Source organism: Pleurodeles waltl, chromosome 9 (genome assembly GCF_031143425.1).
Source record: "Pleurodeles waltl isolate 20211129_DDA chromosome 9, aPleWal1.hap1.20221129, whole genome shotgun sequence".
NCBI lineage: Eukaryota > Metazoa > Chordata > Amphibia > Caudata > Salamandridae > Pleurodeles > Pleurodeles waltl.
In genome coordinates this window covers 27,191,211-27,207,552 of record NC_090448.1, presented here as the reverse complement: position 1 = coordinate 27,207,552, position 16,342 = coordinate 27,191,211, and the positions used below count along the sequence as shown (strand labels likewise).

Sequence of the window (16,342 nt, the reverse complement as noted above, 5' to 3'; positions counted from 1 at the left end):
ACAAACCTGGCACTGAATATACTCATGGTTACTGCAATGTGTCTATATCAATTACCCTGTTATATTTTCAAGTTGATGGATGTTTACAAACATTTTTTATAATATATTGTTTATGGTGCACATAATTTGCATGAACTCCAATACTTTATAGTATAGTATTTAATAATGGCGTAGTGGGTATATAAAACGATGCTTTTATTTGTCACTGTGCTTCCTTTTTTTAACTGGGAGAAGTATCTTTACATGAAACTGTTTCTTTCAACAGGTTTACATCCACGAATTGCAGCAAAAATTCTCAACCTATTATAACCCTTCACCTCCTGCATGAAAACTTTACCTTCCAATCACTTATGTTTTTTAAATCGAGCTCTGCTTCTTTCTACCTTCCGTCTCCCTCATCTGTGCACAAGTTACTCTAATAATCTCATTCCTATCTGCCTTAAAGCTCTTTTGAAACCATAACCATATTAATTCCAGCTAGTAATTGTGCCTTACGTAGCCCCCTCTAATAATCACATCAAACGAAACAGGCCCCCACACAGCACGCAAAACTAACCCCAATAACCAACTGACTGTCCACTAACTAGGCTCTGAGTAGCGTGCTACTCACCGTAAAGCGCTTCGACGCCTCATCAGGGGTAGTAAGCACTATACAACACACACACACACATATATATATATATATATATATATATATACATATATATATATATATATATATATATATATATATATATATAAGTTTTGATTACAAGCCTGCCTAAGCACAGTAGGAAGTTGCGTGGCAAGGTTGGGCTGAGAGGTACAAACAGTCCTAGATAATGTTTTAATACCGGATCCATTTTGCACCAATTGAGCAAATCCACACTACTGCAGGAGACATTGACAAGGGCATCATTCTCCCAGAATAATTATGATTTTTTTTATTGGAAGAAAAGGGATTCTTTTTGCATCACAGTTTTTCGAATGCCTAAACATGCATTAAATGTACAAGCGGTTCTGAAAATAAACTCATAAACCTTTGCCGCCTATTCTTCCCAGGGCTCTGGTCCCCCTTCAGGGGAGGTGTGAAGGGGTGTCTGGCTCTTGGGGTGCATTCCAAGGAGCTCCTGGCTTTGATGTTTGCAGGGTTGCCTTTTCAGCAGCCCTTCCCACCTTCCTCCTCCACTGCCATGTCGGGGTGGGTGCCAGTGGGGAGGTGGACTGTGGTTGCAAGGTGTTCCCTTTTCTCCTGCGTAAATCATACATGATGAATGTTTGATTTAACTTTCACGTGTTTATAGAATATGAAGCCACGTGCTATTTCGTCTGGTGTCTCGGTGGACTAGGCATTCACTTCAAGGGTCTGTGAGTGACTTCATGGTAGCCGGTTCAAGTGCTGGTGAGTAAACTTAGCCCTTCATCCTTCTGTGGTCGATAATAGCAGCATCATTGCGTTGGATCAATGCAGACACTTGTTCCTCAGAGCCATGATGCCACGGGGTTAACATGACTGGTGATAACCACTTCTTTCTCTGATATTTTTTAGGGGGCAGGGTGGGAAAAACAATTAATGACGCTTGCACCTGTCTCTGGGCCCCATACACCTGTCTCCGCACCCCATGCACCTGTCTCCACACAGCATGCGCCTGTCTCCACACCCCCATACACAGACACATAGGAAAGATAGTTCAGTTGGCTGAGCACCTGCTGATGAGATCTCTGTGTGCTGAAACTCGGCTGCATCTCACAAATTTGAATCCCAGCAGGGCCAGCTCAGCAGTTTATCTTTATCAGGGCGATACAGTGAGCATCACTGAGACGGGCACCACTGTTACGTCAGGACCAAAACACAATGTAGCTTTCGATGTTTCCATGCGCTACTAACGCGCTGTAGGATGGCATGTGTAATTAGCACAGTCCTGGATGACAGGGAGGGGGCGTGGTGGAATATCCATCATTAATGAAGCATGATGCCAAGACCCCCTCTTGGGCCTGCGCCCTCCCTCGCTCAGACCAGGCTACTAACGTCCTCTTGGTGGGGGTGTCACATGCTAGAATTAAAATATTAGCGCCTCTCACCTCCCAGCAGCAGCAGCAGCGCCATAACTCGGGCTGGTCCTCTCTCCCCCTTCTCTGACAGTGGTCCAGCCTGTCTGTAACCTGGGAGATGGGGCAGGGCAAAGGAAAAAGAGGTCAGTGGGGGGAGGACAGGATGGGGGCGTCAGCTCTTCCCAACTCCCTCATCCAGTCGAAAACACGTATTCATGTAAATGTTTTATAACCCTGCGAGCGCTGTCCCAGAATATTAAATGTCTAGCGAAAATGCAGCAAAACAAGAATTTACAATGCACCGTCCCAGTTTAACGAGTATAGCGCTTAAAGCTGGGCATGCGTGTGTTCTTAAGCACTGTGCGCTCAACTTCGGCAGATAAGGGGACTGAAGGTCTGTGCCATGAAGTTGATTTGCTCAAGACCACACAACTTGGTGAGAGCTGGCGCCGAGATTAGAGTCCTCCGTTACCCTGCTCTCTCAGATTCAACTCTCGAGGGCTTCGCCCCGGACCCAGGTACAATATGGAACATTTTGCAAGTGAGAAAAACGACATTTTACTGACTTTGAACAAGTCACAAATCCCTTTTTAGAGTGTGGTTTAAGGAGGGCTGCAGTTTGCCGGCGGACACCAAGCCGAGGGATGTGAAGGGGGCTGGGCACAGTGATGGGAATCTGTCTTCACCCCCAGGGGGGGGTGAAGACCTGGAATAAGAGTCCATTGTTGCATCTGCCCATGTGCTCGAGTCTGCAGCAATGTACACCGCAATACAGAGTTTAGGAGGAGTAAAGCACATGGAGATAAGGCGATGTGTCCAGGATCACACGTTTGGGTGACAGCCGGGATTAGAACTAGCGCCACTGGGATTTCAAATAAGTATTTCACCTACCAGGTCTCCAAGGCAAAGCCCCACCAGCTTCTTATCCGCTGCACATATCTTCACCCCAAACCTCTCCCCTGCAAGAGGGGCGTCTGTAAGGTCGCAGCAGCCCCTTCAATAGCCCAGCTCCCTCCCTCCCTGCTAACCCGGAGAGCTCTCACCTTGCTCGGGCAGCTCCCGTCTCCAGAATAGCCTGCTATGAGCAGCTCGGGCTCAAGAAGTTATTTCCAGTCGAAAACTTTCTGTCAGTTAAAAAAAGCGTGGGAGAGAAGTAATGTCCGGAGTGGAATGCCAGCATCGGGAATGGGGACTAGAAAATCCATTGCAATCCTAGTACAAGAAGGTGCTTTTGGAGAGAACGGCTGCAAACTCTGAAACACTGGGGCTCCCACCTTTTATCAGTGAACATGTGAGCTGAAAAATGCCACAAATGCCTTTTATCGCTCCACGCACAGAATTACTGCTCTGGATTGTTAAACTACCATCCAAACCAACCCGGAATGAATACAAGCAACCCTTGATAGTGTTTCCTCTCTGTAGAGCTCATCAAACAGCATAGCTTTGTCCAGACACAAGGGAGCATCCAGCGTGAGTCACAGTATTACCCTTTTAGGCTTAGAGTGCTGCATAAATTATGCTAAAAAGGAAGTAGGGAATCCTGGGTAGTTCCCAAGTTTTAGGCGGAGAGCAGCTCGTTCATATGACCACCCTTCAATACCACAAATACTCTAAAACTGCTCATCCCAAATGCCTGTTTTTTTCTAAAAGAGTTTTTAATCGTAGGATTAGAGAAGTGCCACCCACAAGAGCTGCCCTCCACCTAAAACTTGGGAACTACCCAGGGTTCCCTACTTACATTTTTGTATAAATTATGCAGCATGTCACCATGCACTGCTTATGATCTCACATGTTACATCATTAATGACGTGCCAAATTGCATCATTGATGACTTCAGTGATGACATCTTAAATGACATGCGGCCAGGCTGTGTGCCTAACCTCATGTGAGCACCCAACTCCCTGCTGACCAAGTCCTTGGCCCGTGGGTGGCCTGGCATGCGCTCAATTGCCCGAGGTCCCCAAAACCCCACCCCTGGCCTTCTGCCATACCCTGCAGGGACTGGCCTATGGGCAGGCCCTTATCCCAACACCCTGCGAATGGCCAACTGCCCACGGCCAGCCAAGCCCAGACCGACCAATACCCCACATTTTCCCCATTTATTTATTTGAGGTACCGCAATTCTCCAGCGGTACTCTGATCAAGCGCCACATCCTTGGTACCGTGGGATCATGCAAGCTTCACCTGGTCTGCGGTATATTGTGCACAGGGTTAGTAGGGTGCCACATGGGAGGGCGTTGCTGGGTACTATAGGAATACCATGGTACAATTTAAAAAAACGTTTTGGCACCTAGAGGTTTCTCTCAGGGTCCCCACCATGAGTGTCAGGGTGTGGAGTATCCATACCTTGTGACATTATATGTGTTTTTTTAAAGAAGTTCAGGGCACAGGGACAGAGTATCCATGTCCTGTAATGGCTGCCGCAACATTTATTTTGGGATTGCGGGCAGACAATCAGATCTTTTGGTCCCACCGGATCTATACTGGTCCGGTGGGACCAAAAACACCAACAGCAGAATGGCCAATCAGAAACCCTTATTTTTAAAACTTACGGTACCGTGGCACTCACCTGGGACTCCCGTAGGACCAAACATCCATTACCCTTTCAAGTCCATCCCCAACACCTCTTTAAAATGAAATTTCTTGAAAAGTGATGGATGGATTCACACCAAATCACAAAAACACAATTTCTGAGTACTTTTCTAACTTTCTGACAGATTTGGTGTAATTCTGTTCAGGCATTTGTCTTGATCACTTTCCAAACTTTCTTAAGGAAATTAACAAATTTGAACTAGGTTTTGAGAGCCCCCTTTTACTAGGCACCCTTGATGGATCACCTCAAAACTTTCCAGGAAGCAGCTGAGGGGAATTACCTTGCTTGGAAAAGTTTCATGAAGATTTGTCTAATGATGTCAAAGCTTTTAGCAAAACAAAAAAATGCTTTTCCTATGAAACATCTGACGTAACTATGAATACTCAGTGGCTACATCATCTACTGTGTTAAAATGAAGTTATAGTTAAGTATTAAAATGATACAAAAACTAATGTTTAAAAAACAAAAAACACTGACATTTACCAGGATTAGTTTACTGAGCTAACTATAACTTGTGCAACCGCCATGCTTTGCTTGTCGCCTCACATATTACATCTCTCACGACATGCTAAATTATATCACTGATGACATCACCGATGACATCTCAAATTAAGTCATTGATGACATCACTGAAGACAGCACTCAAGCTACTGTTAGTGAAATAGCTCTATGAACTGCTTGATCGTTTAAAACACAAAGTAAGTGGGTATTAAAGGGCCCATAAAGGAAAGCATAGATTGTCTTTATGTACATATGAGAAGTAGAAACAGTTTAGTATTGAAGACAAGTGTTAGCCACAATGGTAAAAGTTAAACAATGTGCACTTTAGCAGCCCGTGACGTTTTAAGTGCAAACACTACTTCATTTAAACAGGGTAGAGACTGAACGTAACTGGTACGCGTTGCAGACATACTTTTCAGACAGATTGTGGGTTAATTCAAAGGGTTGTTTCCAAACCTAGTGCAAACAACTCAAGTTTTCCTTACAACATATTATTCACCGGTTGTAAGGAAATGGCTCCCTGTTGCAGTTACCCCCCACTTTTTGCCTGATACTGATGCTGAGTTGACTGAGAAGTGTGCTGGGACCCTGCTAACCAGGCCCCAGCACCAGTGTTCTTTCACCTAAAATGTACCATTGTTTCCACAACTGGCACACCATTGGCACACAGATAAGTCCCTTGTAAAAGGTACCAGTGGTAACAAGGGCCCTGTGTCCAGGGAAGGTCCTTAAGGGCTGCAGCATATGTTGTGCCACCCTAAGGGACCCCTCACCTAACACATGTACACTGCCATTGCAGATTATGGGCCTGATTCTAACTTTGGAGGACGGTGTTAAACCGTCCCAAAAGTGGCGGATATACCACCTACTGTATTACGAGTTCCATAGGATATAATGGACTCGTAATACGGTAGGTGGTATATCCGCCACTTTTGGGACGGTTTAACACCGTCCTCCAAAGTTAGAATCAGGCCCTATGTGTGTTGGTGGGGAGAAAAAGGCAAAGTCGACATGGCATCCCCCTCAGGATGCCATACACACAAAATGCTGCCTGTGGCATAGGTAAATCACCCCTCTAGCAGGCCTTACAGCCCTAAGGCAGGGTGCACTATACCATGGGTGAGGGCATAACTGCATGAGCAATATGCCCTACAGTGTCTAAGTCTATTCTTAGACATTGTAAGTACAGTGTGGCCATATTAAGTATATGGTCTGGGAGTTTGTCAAAAACGAACTCCACAGCTCCATAATGGCTACACTGAATACTGGGAATTTTGGTATCAAACTTCTCAGAATAATAAACCCACACTGATGCCAGTGTTGGATTTATTAAAAAATGCACACAGAAGGCATCTTACAGATGCCCCCTGTATTTTACCCAATCCTTCAGTGCAGGACTGACTGGTCTGTGCCAGCCTGCTGCTGAGAGACGAGTTTCTGACCCCCTTGGGTGAGAGCCTTTGTGCTCTCTGCGGCCAGAAACAAAAGCCTGCACTGGGTGGAGATGCTTAACACCTCCCCCCTGCTGGAACTGTAACACCTAGCAGTGAGCCTCAAAGGCTCAAGCTTCGTGTTACAATGCCCCAGGGCACTCCAGCTAGTGGAGAGGCCCGCCCCCTGGACACAGCCCCTACTTTTGGCGGCAAGTCCAGGGGAGATAATGAGCTAAGGAGTCACCCACCAGTCAGAACAGCCCCTAAGGTGTCCTGAGCTGAGGTGACCCCTGCCTTTAGAAATCCTCCATCTTGATTTTGGAGCATTCCCCCAATAGGATTAGGGATGTGCCCCCCTCCCCACAGGGAGGAGGCACAAAGAGGGTGTAGCCACCCTCAAGGACAGTAGCCATTGGCTACTGCCCTCCCATACCTAAACACACCCCTAAACTCAGTATTTAGGGGCACCCCAGAACCCAGGAAATCAGATTCCTGCAAGCTAAAGAAGAAGAAGGACTGCTGACCTGAAGCCCTGCAGTGAAGACGGAGACGACAACTGATTTGGCCCCAGCCCCACCGTCCTGTCTCCCTACTTCGAAGAAAACCTCAACAGCGACGCATCCAACAGGGTCCAGCGACCTCTGAAGCCTCAGAGGACTACCCTGCATCTAAAGGACCAAGAAGCTCCTGAGAACACAACCCTGTTCAAGAAACTGCAACTTTCTGCAACAAAGAAGCAACTTTTAAAGACCACACGTTTCCCACCGGAAGCGTGAGACTTTCCACTCTGCACCCGACGCCCCCGGCTCGACCTGCGGAAAACTAACACTACAGGGAGGACTCCCCGACGACTGCGAGCTCATGAGTAGCCAGAGTTGACCCCCCTGAGCCCCCACAGCGAAGCCTGCAGAGGAAGTCCAGAGGCTCCCCCTGACCGCGACTGCCTGCTTCAAGGAACCCGACGCCTGGAAACCACACTGCGCCCGCAGCCCCCAGGACCTGAAGGAACCTAACTCCAGTGCAGGAGCGATCCCCAGGCGACCCTCTGCCTAGCCCAGGTGGTGGCTACCCCGAGAAGCCCCCCCTGTGCCTGCCTCCAGCGTTGAAGAGACCCCCGGGTCTCCCCATTGATTCCTATTAGAAACCCGACGCCTGTTTGCACTCTGCTCCCGGCCGCCCCTCTGCCGCTGAGGGTGCACTTTCTGTGCCTGCTTGTGCCCCCCCCCCCGGTGCCCTACAAAACCATCCCTGGTCTGCCCTCCGAAGACGCAGGTACTTACCTGCTGGCAGACTGGAACCGGGGCACCCCTATTTCCATTGAAGCCTATGTGTTTTGGGCACCACTTTGACCTCTGCACCTGACCGGCCCTGAGCTGCTGGTGTGGTAACTTTGGGGTTGCCTTGAACCCCCAACGGTGGGCTACCTTGGACCCAACTTTGAACCCTGTAAGAGTTTTACTTACCTGTGAACGTAACATTTACTTACCTCCCCCAGGAACTGTGATTTTTGCAATTTGTCCACTTTTAAAATAGCTTATTGCCATTGTTGTCAAAACTATACATGCTATTGTGATTATTCAAAGTTCCTAGAATACCTGAGTGAAATACCTTTCATTTAAAGTATTGTTTTTAAATCTTGAACCTGTGGTTCTTAAAATAAACTAAGAAAAGGTATTTTTCTATATAAAAACCTATTGGCCTGGAATTTGTCTTTGAGTGTGTGTTCCTCATTTATTGCCTGTGTGTGTACAACAAATGCTTAACACTACCCTCTGATAAGCCTACTGCTCGACCACACTACCACAAAATAGAGCATTAGAATTATCTCTTTTTGCCACTATCTTACCCCTAAGGGGAACCCTTGACTCTGCGCACACTATTTCTTACTTTGAAATAGTATATACAGAGCCAACTTCCTACACCAGTGGATTACTGTGCACACACTAATGTTAAGAATTTCTCATGTAGTGTTATCAACAATTTCTATGTAAAGTAGAGATGTATAAAGTACAGATATTTACTTACAAATGTTCAGTGAAAATACTGAGACATTATACATTGGTGTAGAATGTATAATGTATGGGAGACTCACGTACAGATGGTTCAAGTTGTAGTATGAGTGTAGTTAGGCTGAAGTGTTCCTAGGTCCAGCACTCTCCTCCTGTTGTGTAGTACCCATATTCACGAAGGTGGGTGGATCCCTTGTTGAGGGTTGGACCTCCTTTACCTTAGATTCAGTAACTTGTAAAAACAAATAAGTGAATCCGCCCAAGAGATGAGTTGAAATATGATTGTTTAATTTTTCAAGTTGGGTTTATTGATCATTAAACGGTTTATCCAATTGTTTTTAGTGCAGGTGTTTTCTTACGAGAACAGCCGACACATGTTTCGCCCATCACATGGTTGAAAACCTGTTTCTTTCTCAAGGCATGATTCATTCCGGCCACACTTTGAAGTCACACAGGATGGGATTTACTCCGGACTAGGTGCACTTACCATGGATGTGAGCTTACTCTAAATACGATTACTGAACTACTGATCCTCGCACTCTGAACAAATGATGTCAGTGGTCCTTGTGAGTGAAATATTGCTTGTTTAATAAAAATAAGCCTTGAGAAAGGCCCAGGCTTTCAGCCATGTAAGGGGTGAAACACGTGCCAGCTGTTCCCTTATGGGAACCCTTGCACTAAGAAACAATTTGATGAACTGTTTAATAATCGATAAAACCAACTTGAAAAAATGAAAAGATCATATTTCGACTCATCTTTTGGACGGATTCACGTATTTGTTTCCAGCAGTATGATTGCAAGTGTTGCTAAACTGGTATATGCTGTTCTGCTTATGTCAGGATATGTGTAGAGTATGTTTGCAAACTATGGAGGCTTGTCCGTAGGGGCTGGTTGAGCATGCCTTATAATTGATCAATGCATAAATGTGAAGACGATCACTTAAGATTCTGTGTCAGGTGAAGTATATAACAGGCACATCTCACAAAGGTAAATAATAAACAAGAACTCTTCTTCAACGGTATTCAAGGTTTAATAAGATTCCAATCTCACTAATGTCTACAGACCATTACCTTTGTTACGCATCACAAAAGCAGTAAAAAATGAGTATAATATCTACTTAATGTGGGTGATTTCTCAGATATTCTTCATATTCTGCTTGTTGCAAAAATGTACTCTCATTAGTGCCACAAAGCTTATGGAAAAATGGGTCTACGTGTTCTTTACTCTATACCTCTCAGTATGAAAAGTTTATAGTAAGCTCTCATTTCCATTGGATGATGTCATCAGTGATGTCATCAGTGAACATTCAATGATGTCAGCTGATAGATCATCAGCGATGTTATCAATAATGTCATTTAACATGTCATGAGTGACGTGATATGTGATGTCATAAGCAGTACAGGGCCTGCACACAAGTTACAGTTAGCTCTGTAACCTATAACTTGTGAATTTCAGTGTTTTTTGCTTTTTAAATGTTAGGTTTGTATTATTTCCAAACCTTCTATAATTCCACTTTTTACCTTTTTTTCAGTACATTTCTGAGATTATTTTAATGTAAGGTATGATTATTACCATACCTAAATATAACTTCACTTTAATCTATGTTTTTTCAGCAAATTTCAGCACATTTCTAAATGTTTTTAAAAACATAAAGTAAGTTACCTAACTAAAACGTCAGTTTCACATTTGTTTTTTTCAGTGAATTCCTGTTTTATTTTTTATCATATATTTTTTCAACACCCTCAGTGTGACCGACCTTCAGCCATGCACATCATGGGGTTGGCCGCAGGGCTTGGCCTGCAACCAAGCCCTGAACCCAACACTCCACGGGCAGGTAATCCCGCAATGTGTGCAGCCGTCGGACATGCGTGGCAGGGTGTTGGGTGCAGGACCTGACCTGCTGCAATCCCTGCGTCCAATGAAGATACTTTGAGTGGATCAATCGAAGCCAGGGCTTGAGGTTAGTAAAAAAACTATCTTTAATTCTGCAGGGGCCTGGGCTAGTGTTTCTACCACATCTTCTTATACATGTGTGTGCACGCATGCATGTGTCTGTAAGAGGGAGTATACACATGCCTGATGTGGGGTGCCACTCTACCTTGGCTATGTTGACCACTCATGGCATTTGGTGGCTAGGTGATAAACATGGGTCTTTCCTGGTATGATGTGACACATGCTAGTATACTGGTTAGCAGTCTTGATGCGTTATGTGCATCCATGGCCTGATGGATTTCAGCACTAGCATGATGATGTCTCTGGCATAATGGTGGTCATGCGTGACGTATTGAGGTATTCTCTGACTTTATGCACGGTGACATAATTATGAGATCTCAGGCATCAAGGGGCCCAACCCTGTCATAATGACAGCCAATCTTGGTATGGTTTTCATCAAGTTTTATTTCAGGCATAGGCACCAAAACCAATCATCAAACATATTAACATGTGGTCGTGGGAGCAAAGATAAGGCAATATTTTATCTTTATACTTAATGTTTTTTTAAGGTTTACTGCTGTCCCCACTATTATAATTCTGCCAACCTTAGCTCCCCTTAACTTTAGTTTTTCCACTTTATAGATGCATGGTTCTTCTGATGTTGGGTGAGCTTTCTTTACAGTGGTTCCAGCTTACTATTATAAATCTGTTAGTGGGGCAGATTTCAGCTCTCACGGTCCTTGTTTGCCCTTATGAGGTCACAGCTTACCAGGCAGCACAGCTGTCTGGTTTGCTAAAGACATCTTGGGGACTTTCAGAAATACATTCCACTTGTTGATTACCATTGGATTTGTGGTTTGTAACCCACACTTTCTGGCTTTATTTGCTTTAGGCTGTCCAAGTTCAGTTTGTCCCTCCTGTTGCTTAAACCGTGTTTTCTGTATCCTTCCACAAACTCAATTTCTGTTAACAGGATGTTAAATCTTGTTCTCATCTCATCACACTTGCTGTTCATTCAAAGACTGAAGTCAAATGTCAGGTGCTCTTTTCCAAGAATGCTTGTTTGCTTTTCTTTCTCTAACTTCAAAATAAGAGGTTTTACCTGACAATCGTGTTGGATACTGGGGGCAGGAAAGAGTTTTTTCTAGCACATTACAACACTTAAATGAACTGTGTAAGCATTTCAGAATATATCAGAATTATGAACAGACAAATGAAGCACTATTTTTGTTATTCCTGAAGTGTGTTGGAAACAAAAACTTTAATATGATCAAAGGAAATCATTAAACTAGGTGACGCAATTTCCACACATTTTTGTCTGTGCACAGCATGTGTTTATTAGTAAAACTGTATGTCTGTGCAAATATAATTGTCATTTCAACTGAAAATGTGTTGTCTGTAATGGCAGTGTGCTACCACTCTACTCTGCACCATTCCACACCACTGAACTCTACTCTGCACCACTCCACTTTACACCACTCCACGCCACTGTAAACTGCACCACTCCACTCTACGCCACTGCACTCTATGCCACTTCACTTTAAGCCTCTCTACTCTACCTTGTACCACTTTATTGTATGCCAATGCACTCTTAGCCACTGTACTCTACGTCACTGCACTCTACACCACTCCAGTCTAGGACACACCAATCTACTCTGCACAACTCCACTTTACACCTCTGTACTCTACACCACTCTGCAATACTGCACTCTACAGCACTGCACTTTATGCCAATACATCCTATGCCAATGCATTTTACTCTGCAACACCCAACTCTTTGCACCTGCACTCTACGCCACTCTAATCTACTCTGCACCACCGCACTCTACACTCTAAGCCACTCTATGCAAATGCACTCTATCCTGCACCCCTCCACACTATGCCACTTCACTCTACACTGAAACAATTCACTTTAAGTCACTGCACTTTACGCAACTCCACTCTATGCCACTGCACTCTACGCCACTCCATGCCACTTCAATCTATGCCACTCCATGCCACTCCACTCTACGCTGAAACAATATACTGTAAGCCACTCCACTCTATGCCACTGCACTCTACGGCACTGCACTCTACGGCACTCTACTCTTAACCATTGCAGCCCTTTCTCCTGCCTTGCTTAAGACTGGGGGCAGTTAGTACCCTCATCCTCACGTTATTGTAATAAGTTCATGCTTTTTTGCCCCTTCCTTGCACAAGGTGACTAGGGAGTGTAGGGAGATAATAAGCCTCAACCTTACCTCACCCTTACCTCACCGAAGTGAGCGGTCAATTATTTTGCCCCTGCCTTGCACTAGGGCAGGGGTAGTTGACCCTCATACCCTTCTTTTGAAGAAAAGGGATTGTTTTACACTGCACAGGGGCAGTGGAGGGGGGTTTGTGGGAGGTTGTTTGAGATCCCCCACTTTGATTGTGGTGGGGGTACTTACGCGCTAAAGACGGGGAGGGGGGTGGCTGCATTTTATTCCTAGCAGCACCTTACCTAACCGTATGGGTGACTTGTGTTAGCCTCCTGTCTTCAAGCTGCCTGGGTCACAAACTGAGATTAACTCACCATAGTTTAGTTACTATGACTTAGCCAACATTTAAGGACTTCACAAACACCCCAAGACTAAAACATCGAAATCTGCGCAAGGCATAATTTTTCCATGCAGACTTGTGCAGCCGTGCACTTACTCCTGGTGATGTTCTGTAGTAAGCCTTGTGGGCTTTTAACCACACCCACCGCACGCACATCACGTTCACTCGTTCGTGCGCTTGCCTTTCAAAAATCCTTTGTTATCATTGGTAAATGCTTTACGTTTGTCCCTCCTTGACGTGGTTTTGTTACAGCCTTGGGGACCGACCCTGTTACATGGATAATTGCACGTTTGCCCATACGTTTGACTGTGAACTTCTTTTTCCTTATGTGTCTCTCCTTCGCGCTCGCGTGAAAGGCCTAGAGGTGTTATCCTTCTTTTTCTGGAATAAGCTATCTTGTGAAGGTAATCAGGGTGGCTAAAAGTAAGGGTCGTGTCTCCTGGCCTGGAAATAATATTTATTTCCCTCAAGGTCTAGCTAAAGCTACTTCAGTCAGACGTAAATAGTTCCTGGCAATACGACCTGCTCTCTGTGCTTTGGATGCCAAGTTTGCCCTCTTTCACCCATGTCTCTTTAAAGTAACTTATAAGAACAAAACAACTGCATATGAAGATCTGGCTCTCCTGCAGAAATTGTAAGACACTTGTAAAGAGGATCATATGGGTACATCAAAGGTGTCGTCACTTTGAAATCTTTTGTTGTGAACCCCTTACTCTGAGTTGTTTCTTTTCTTGTGTACTGTTATGTGTAGATACTGATTGTTTGTTACATGCCTCTGCCACAACACTCACTTCTCAATCTTGTGCTCAAAATCATTATCTCTTTTTATTCCCTTCTTAGGTTTCCTCATGCGGATGTCTAATTTTTTTTCCTATTGTTGGTCTCTTCTCCTCTGTGATCACTCTGGACCCTGAGTGTGTCGTCTTCTTCCTGTGATTCCAGCACACTTGCCTTTTTATGTGCTGTTTGGTATATTTTGTATGTATTCTGTGGCTTTTATGTTTTCATTTTCTTTCTGTTTCTCTCTCTTTCTCCACTCCACTTTCTTCTTTCTTTCATTTCCGTCCAATTGCTGTATTCAATGTACCAGTTTCTTGTAAGGTTTTTTCGGATTAAACTTGAAATTTAGCTTGTTAAACTTGTCGTTCTTCTATAGGTCATAATTACTGTACAGTATTGTTAATGGTTTTTCAATGTCTTTGTGCATAATTTCATGGAATGTTAGGGGGTTGAATTCTCCTATAACAGGACAAAAGTGAGTGGATTTTGATATTTTCCCTGTCTCTAAAACCCCACAGATATGGTGATTTCATAATTCACCTTTACTGGATAATATATTTACTCGCCATTTCGCAGATTTCGCAGGATATATTGCCACAAACTCTTTGGGGTTCATTCGAAGCGGCAGCCCATGATAATATTATTTATTTCATACGTGTCTCAGAAAAGAAGAATGAATAATCAAGAATCCTCTAAGATTCTGAATAATAATAAAAAATTAAAACATTTATATTACACTACTAACTCAACCACCTGTCTCTTTGACTTAATCAAAGCAAAGTTCCAGTTTAACAAACTCTCCACAGAAAATACTGCTTCCTTCTTACTAGGGTCGAATGCTAAATACTATGGAGAGCAAAATATTTATATTTAGATTAAAATCCGCAAACCATCCTAAATTGCAAACATTACTCACACATTGGGCCTGATTCAGACCTTGGCGGACGGCGGAGGCCGTCCGGCAAGGTTCCGCCGCCGAATGACCGCACCGCGGTCAAAAGACCGCGGCGGCCATTCAGACATTTCCGCTGGGCCGGCGGGCGCTCTCCAAAAGAGCGCCCGCCGGCCCAGCAGAAATGCCCCTGCAATGAGGACGCCGGCTCAGAATTGAGCCGGCGTAGTTGCAGGGGTGCGACGGGTGCAGTTGCACCCGTCGCGTATTTCAGCAGACACTGAAATACTTTGCGGGGCCCTCTTACGGGGCCCCCTGCAGTGCCCATGCCATTGGCATGGGCACTGCAGGGGCCCCCAGGGGCCCCGCGGCACCCCCTACCGCCATCCTGTTCATGGCGGGTTTCCCACCATGAACAGGATGGCGGTAGGGGGTGTCTGAATCCCCATGGCGGCGGAGCGCGCTCCGCCGCCATGGAGGATTCATTGGGGCAGCGGTAAACCGGCGGGAGACCGCCGGTTTACCCTTTCTGACCGCGGCTGAACCGCCGCGGTCAGAATGCCCTCGGGAGCACCGCCAGCCTGTTGGCGGTGCTCCCGTGGTCGGTGACCCTGGCGGTCACCGGCCGCCAGGGTCAGAATGACCCCCATTATCTTTTAATCTAAAACAGACTTTTTATTTTCACCCATTGCTTTAAATAAAATGAATCCTGCTATCTCCTGTACTTGTTGGCCATGCCAGACACCATCTGCTACGTTCTTTCCCATGCTGTTCGAATGCCGATATTTGTACATTTTGGATAAAAGTGTGGAAAGAACTCAGTAAATGCTTTCACACTAATATACGTTTTCCAGATTTAAATAGCTTTTTTGGTAGTTTAGCAGATGAATGGTCCACTTCTCTATTAAAAGTTAAATTTATAGATCTTTTATGGTCTGTTGTGGTTCAACACATAACTAAGAATTGGAAAAATGCATCTGATGTTTCTTGTAAAGCTGGTGGTATGGTGCGTGTTATAATCATAGCCTGGATAGAGCCTATATATATCCCATTACCCTTGCCCTACACAGAGGTGCTCTTTGGTCACCTGTTACTATACTTTTTATATAAACGTACTACACACCAACAGTTCGTTGAAGAAGTCACTAAACCCCCTTAAATGCTCCTATGCATTGTTTTTCTTAATATAATTTCAACCATATAAATATTGTTTAGATGCCATTGTTTCATAAGTATTCTTTTATCAAATGTATAGAATGCGACCTTATGGCTCCAAGTTATGTAATTGGAAGGTTTTACTTCCCTTGTATCTTCTATACTCGTTACTTTTCTTCTTTTTTTAAACTTTTCGTCTCTAATTTTCTTTTCTTCTTTCGTTTCTCTTTTTCTTCTGATCCTTTCTCCCTCCCATTTTTTATTTCTCAGAAGCATATATGGGTATACTATGATTTCAAGTCTTCATTTTTTTTAAGGGCATGCATAATAATAAATTCTATATTACTTGTTGTACTTCTCTAATAATTGTTTTTCCTGTTTAAACTAACAATCGATCACTGATGGGGCGAAAGGAGTTGGTGGTTCCTTAACATTT

At 44.5% G+C, this 16,342-nt stretch overlaps 1 protein-coding gene across 3 annotated transcripts in view; it reads right to left on the bottom strand.

The window, feature by feature from the left end:
• Positions 1–3,157, bottom strand: part of LOC138258879 (laminin subunit beta-2-like) — a 431,858-nt gene extending 428,701 nt beyond the window's left edge. For 2 of the 3 annotated variants that reach the window (XM_069206185.1, XM_069206187.1), the window contains exons 1-2: positions 3,075–3,157; positions 2,062–2,142 (exon numbers count right to left, since the gene is read on the bottom strand). In XM_069206185.1, coding sequence (XP_069062286.1) covers positions 2,062–2,086 — 25 coding nt within the window. In that variant the 5' untranslated portion in view covers positions 2,087–2,142; positions 3,075–3,157. Of the gene's footprint in view, positions 1–2,061; positions 2,143–2,922; positions 3,048–3,074 lie in introns of those variants that run through there. The other variant, XM_069206186.1, reaches the window with a different exon arrangement.
• Between the last annotated feature and the right edge of the window lie 13,185 nt (positions 3,158–16,342).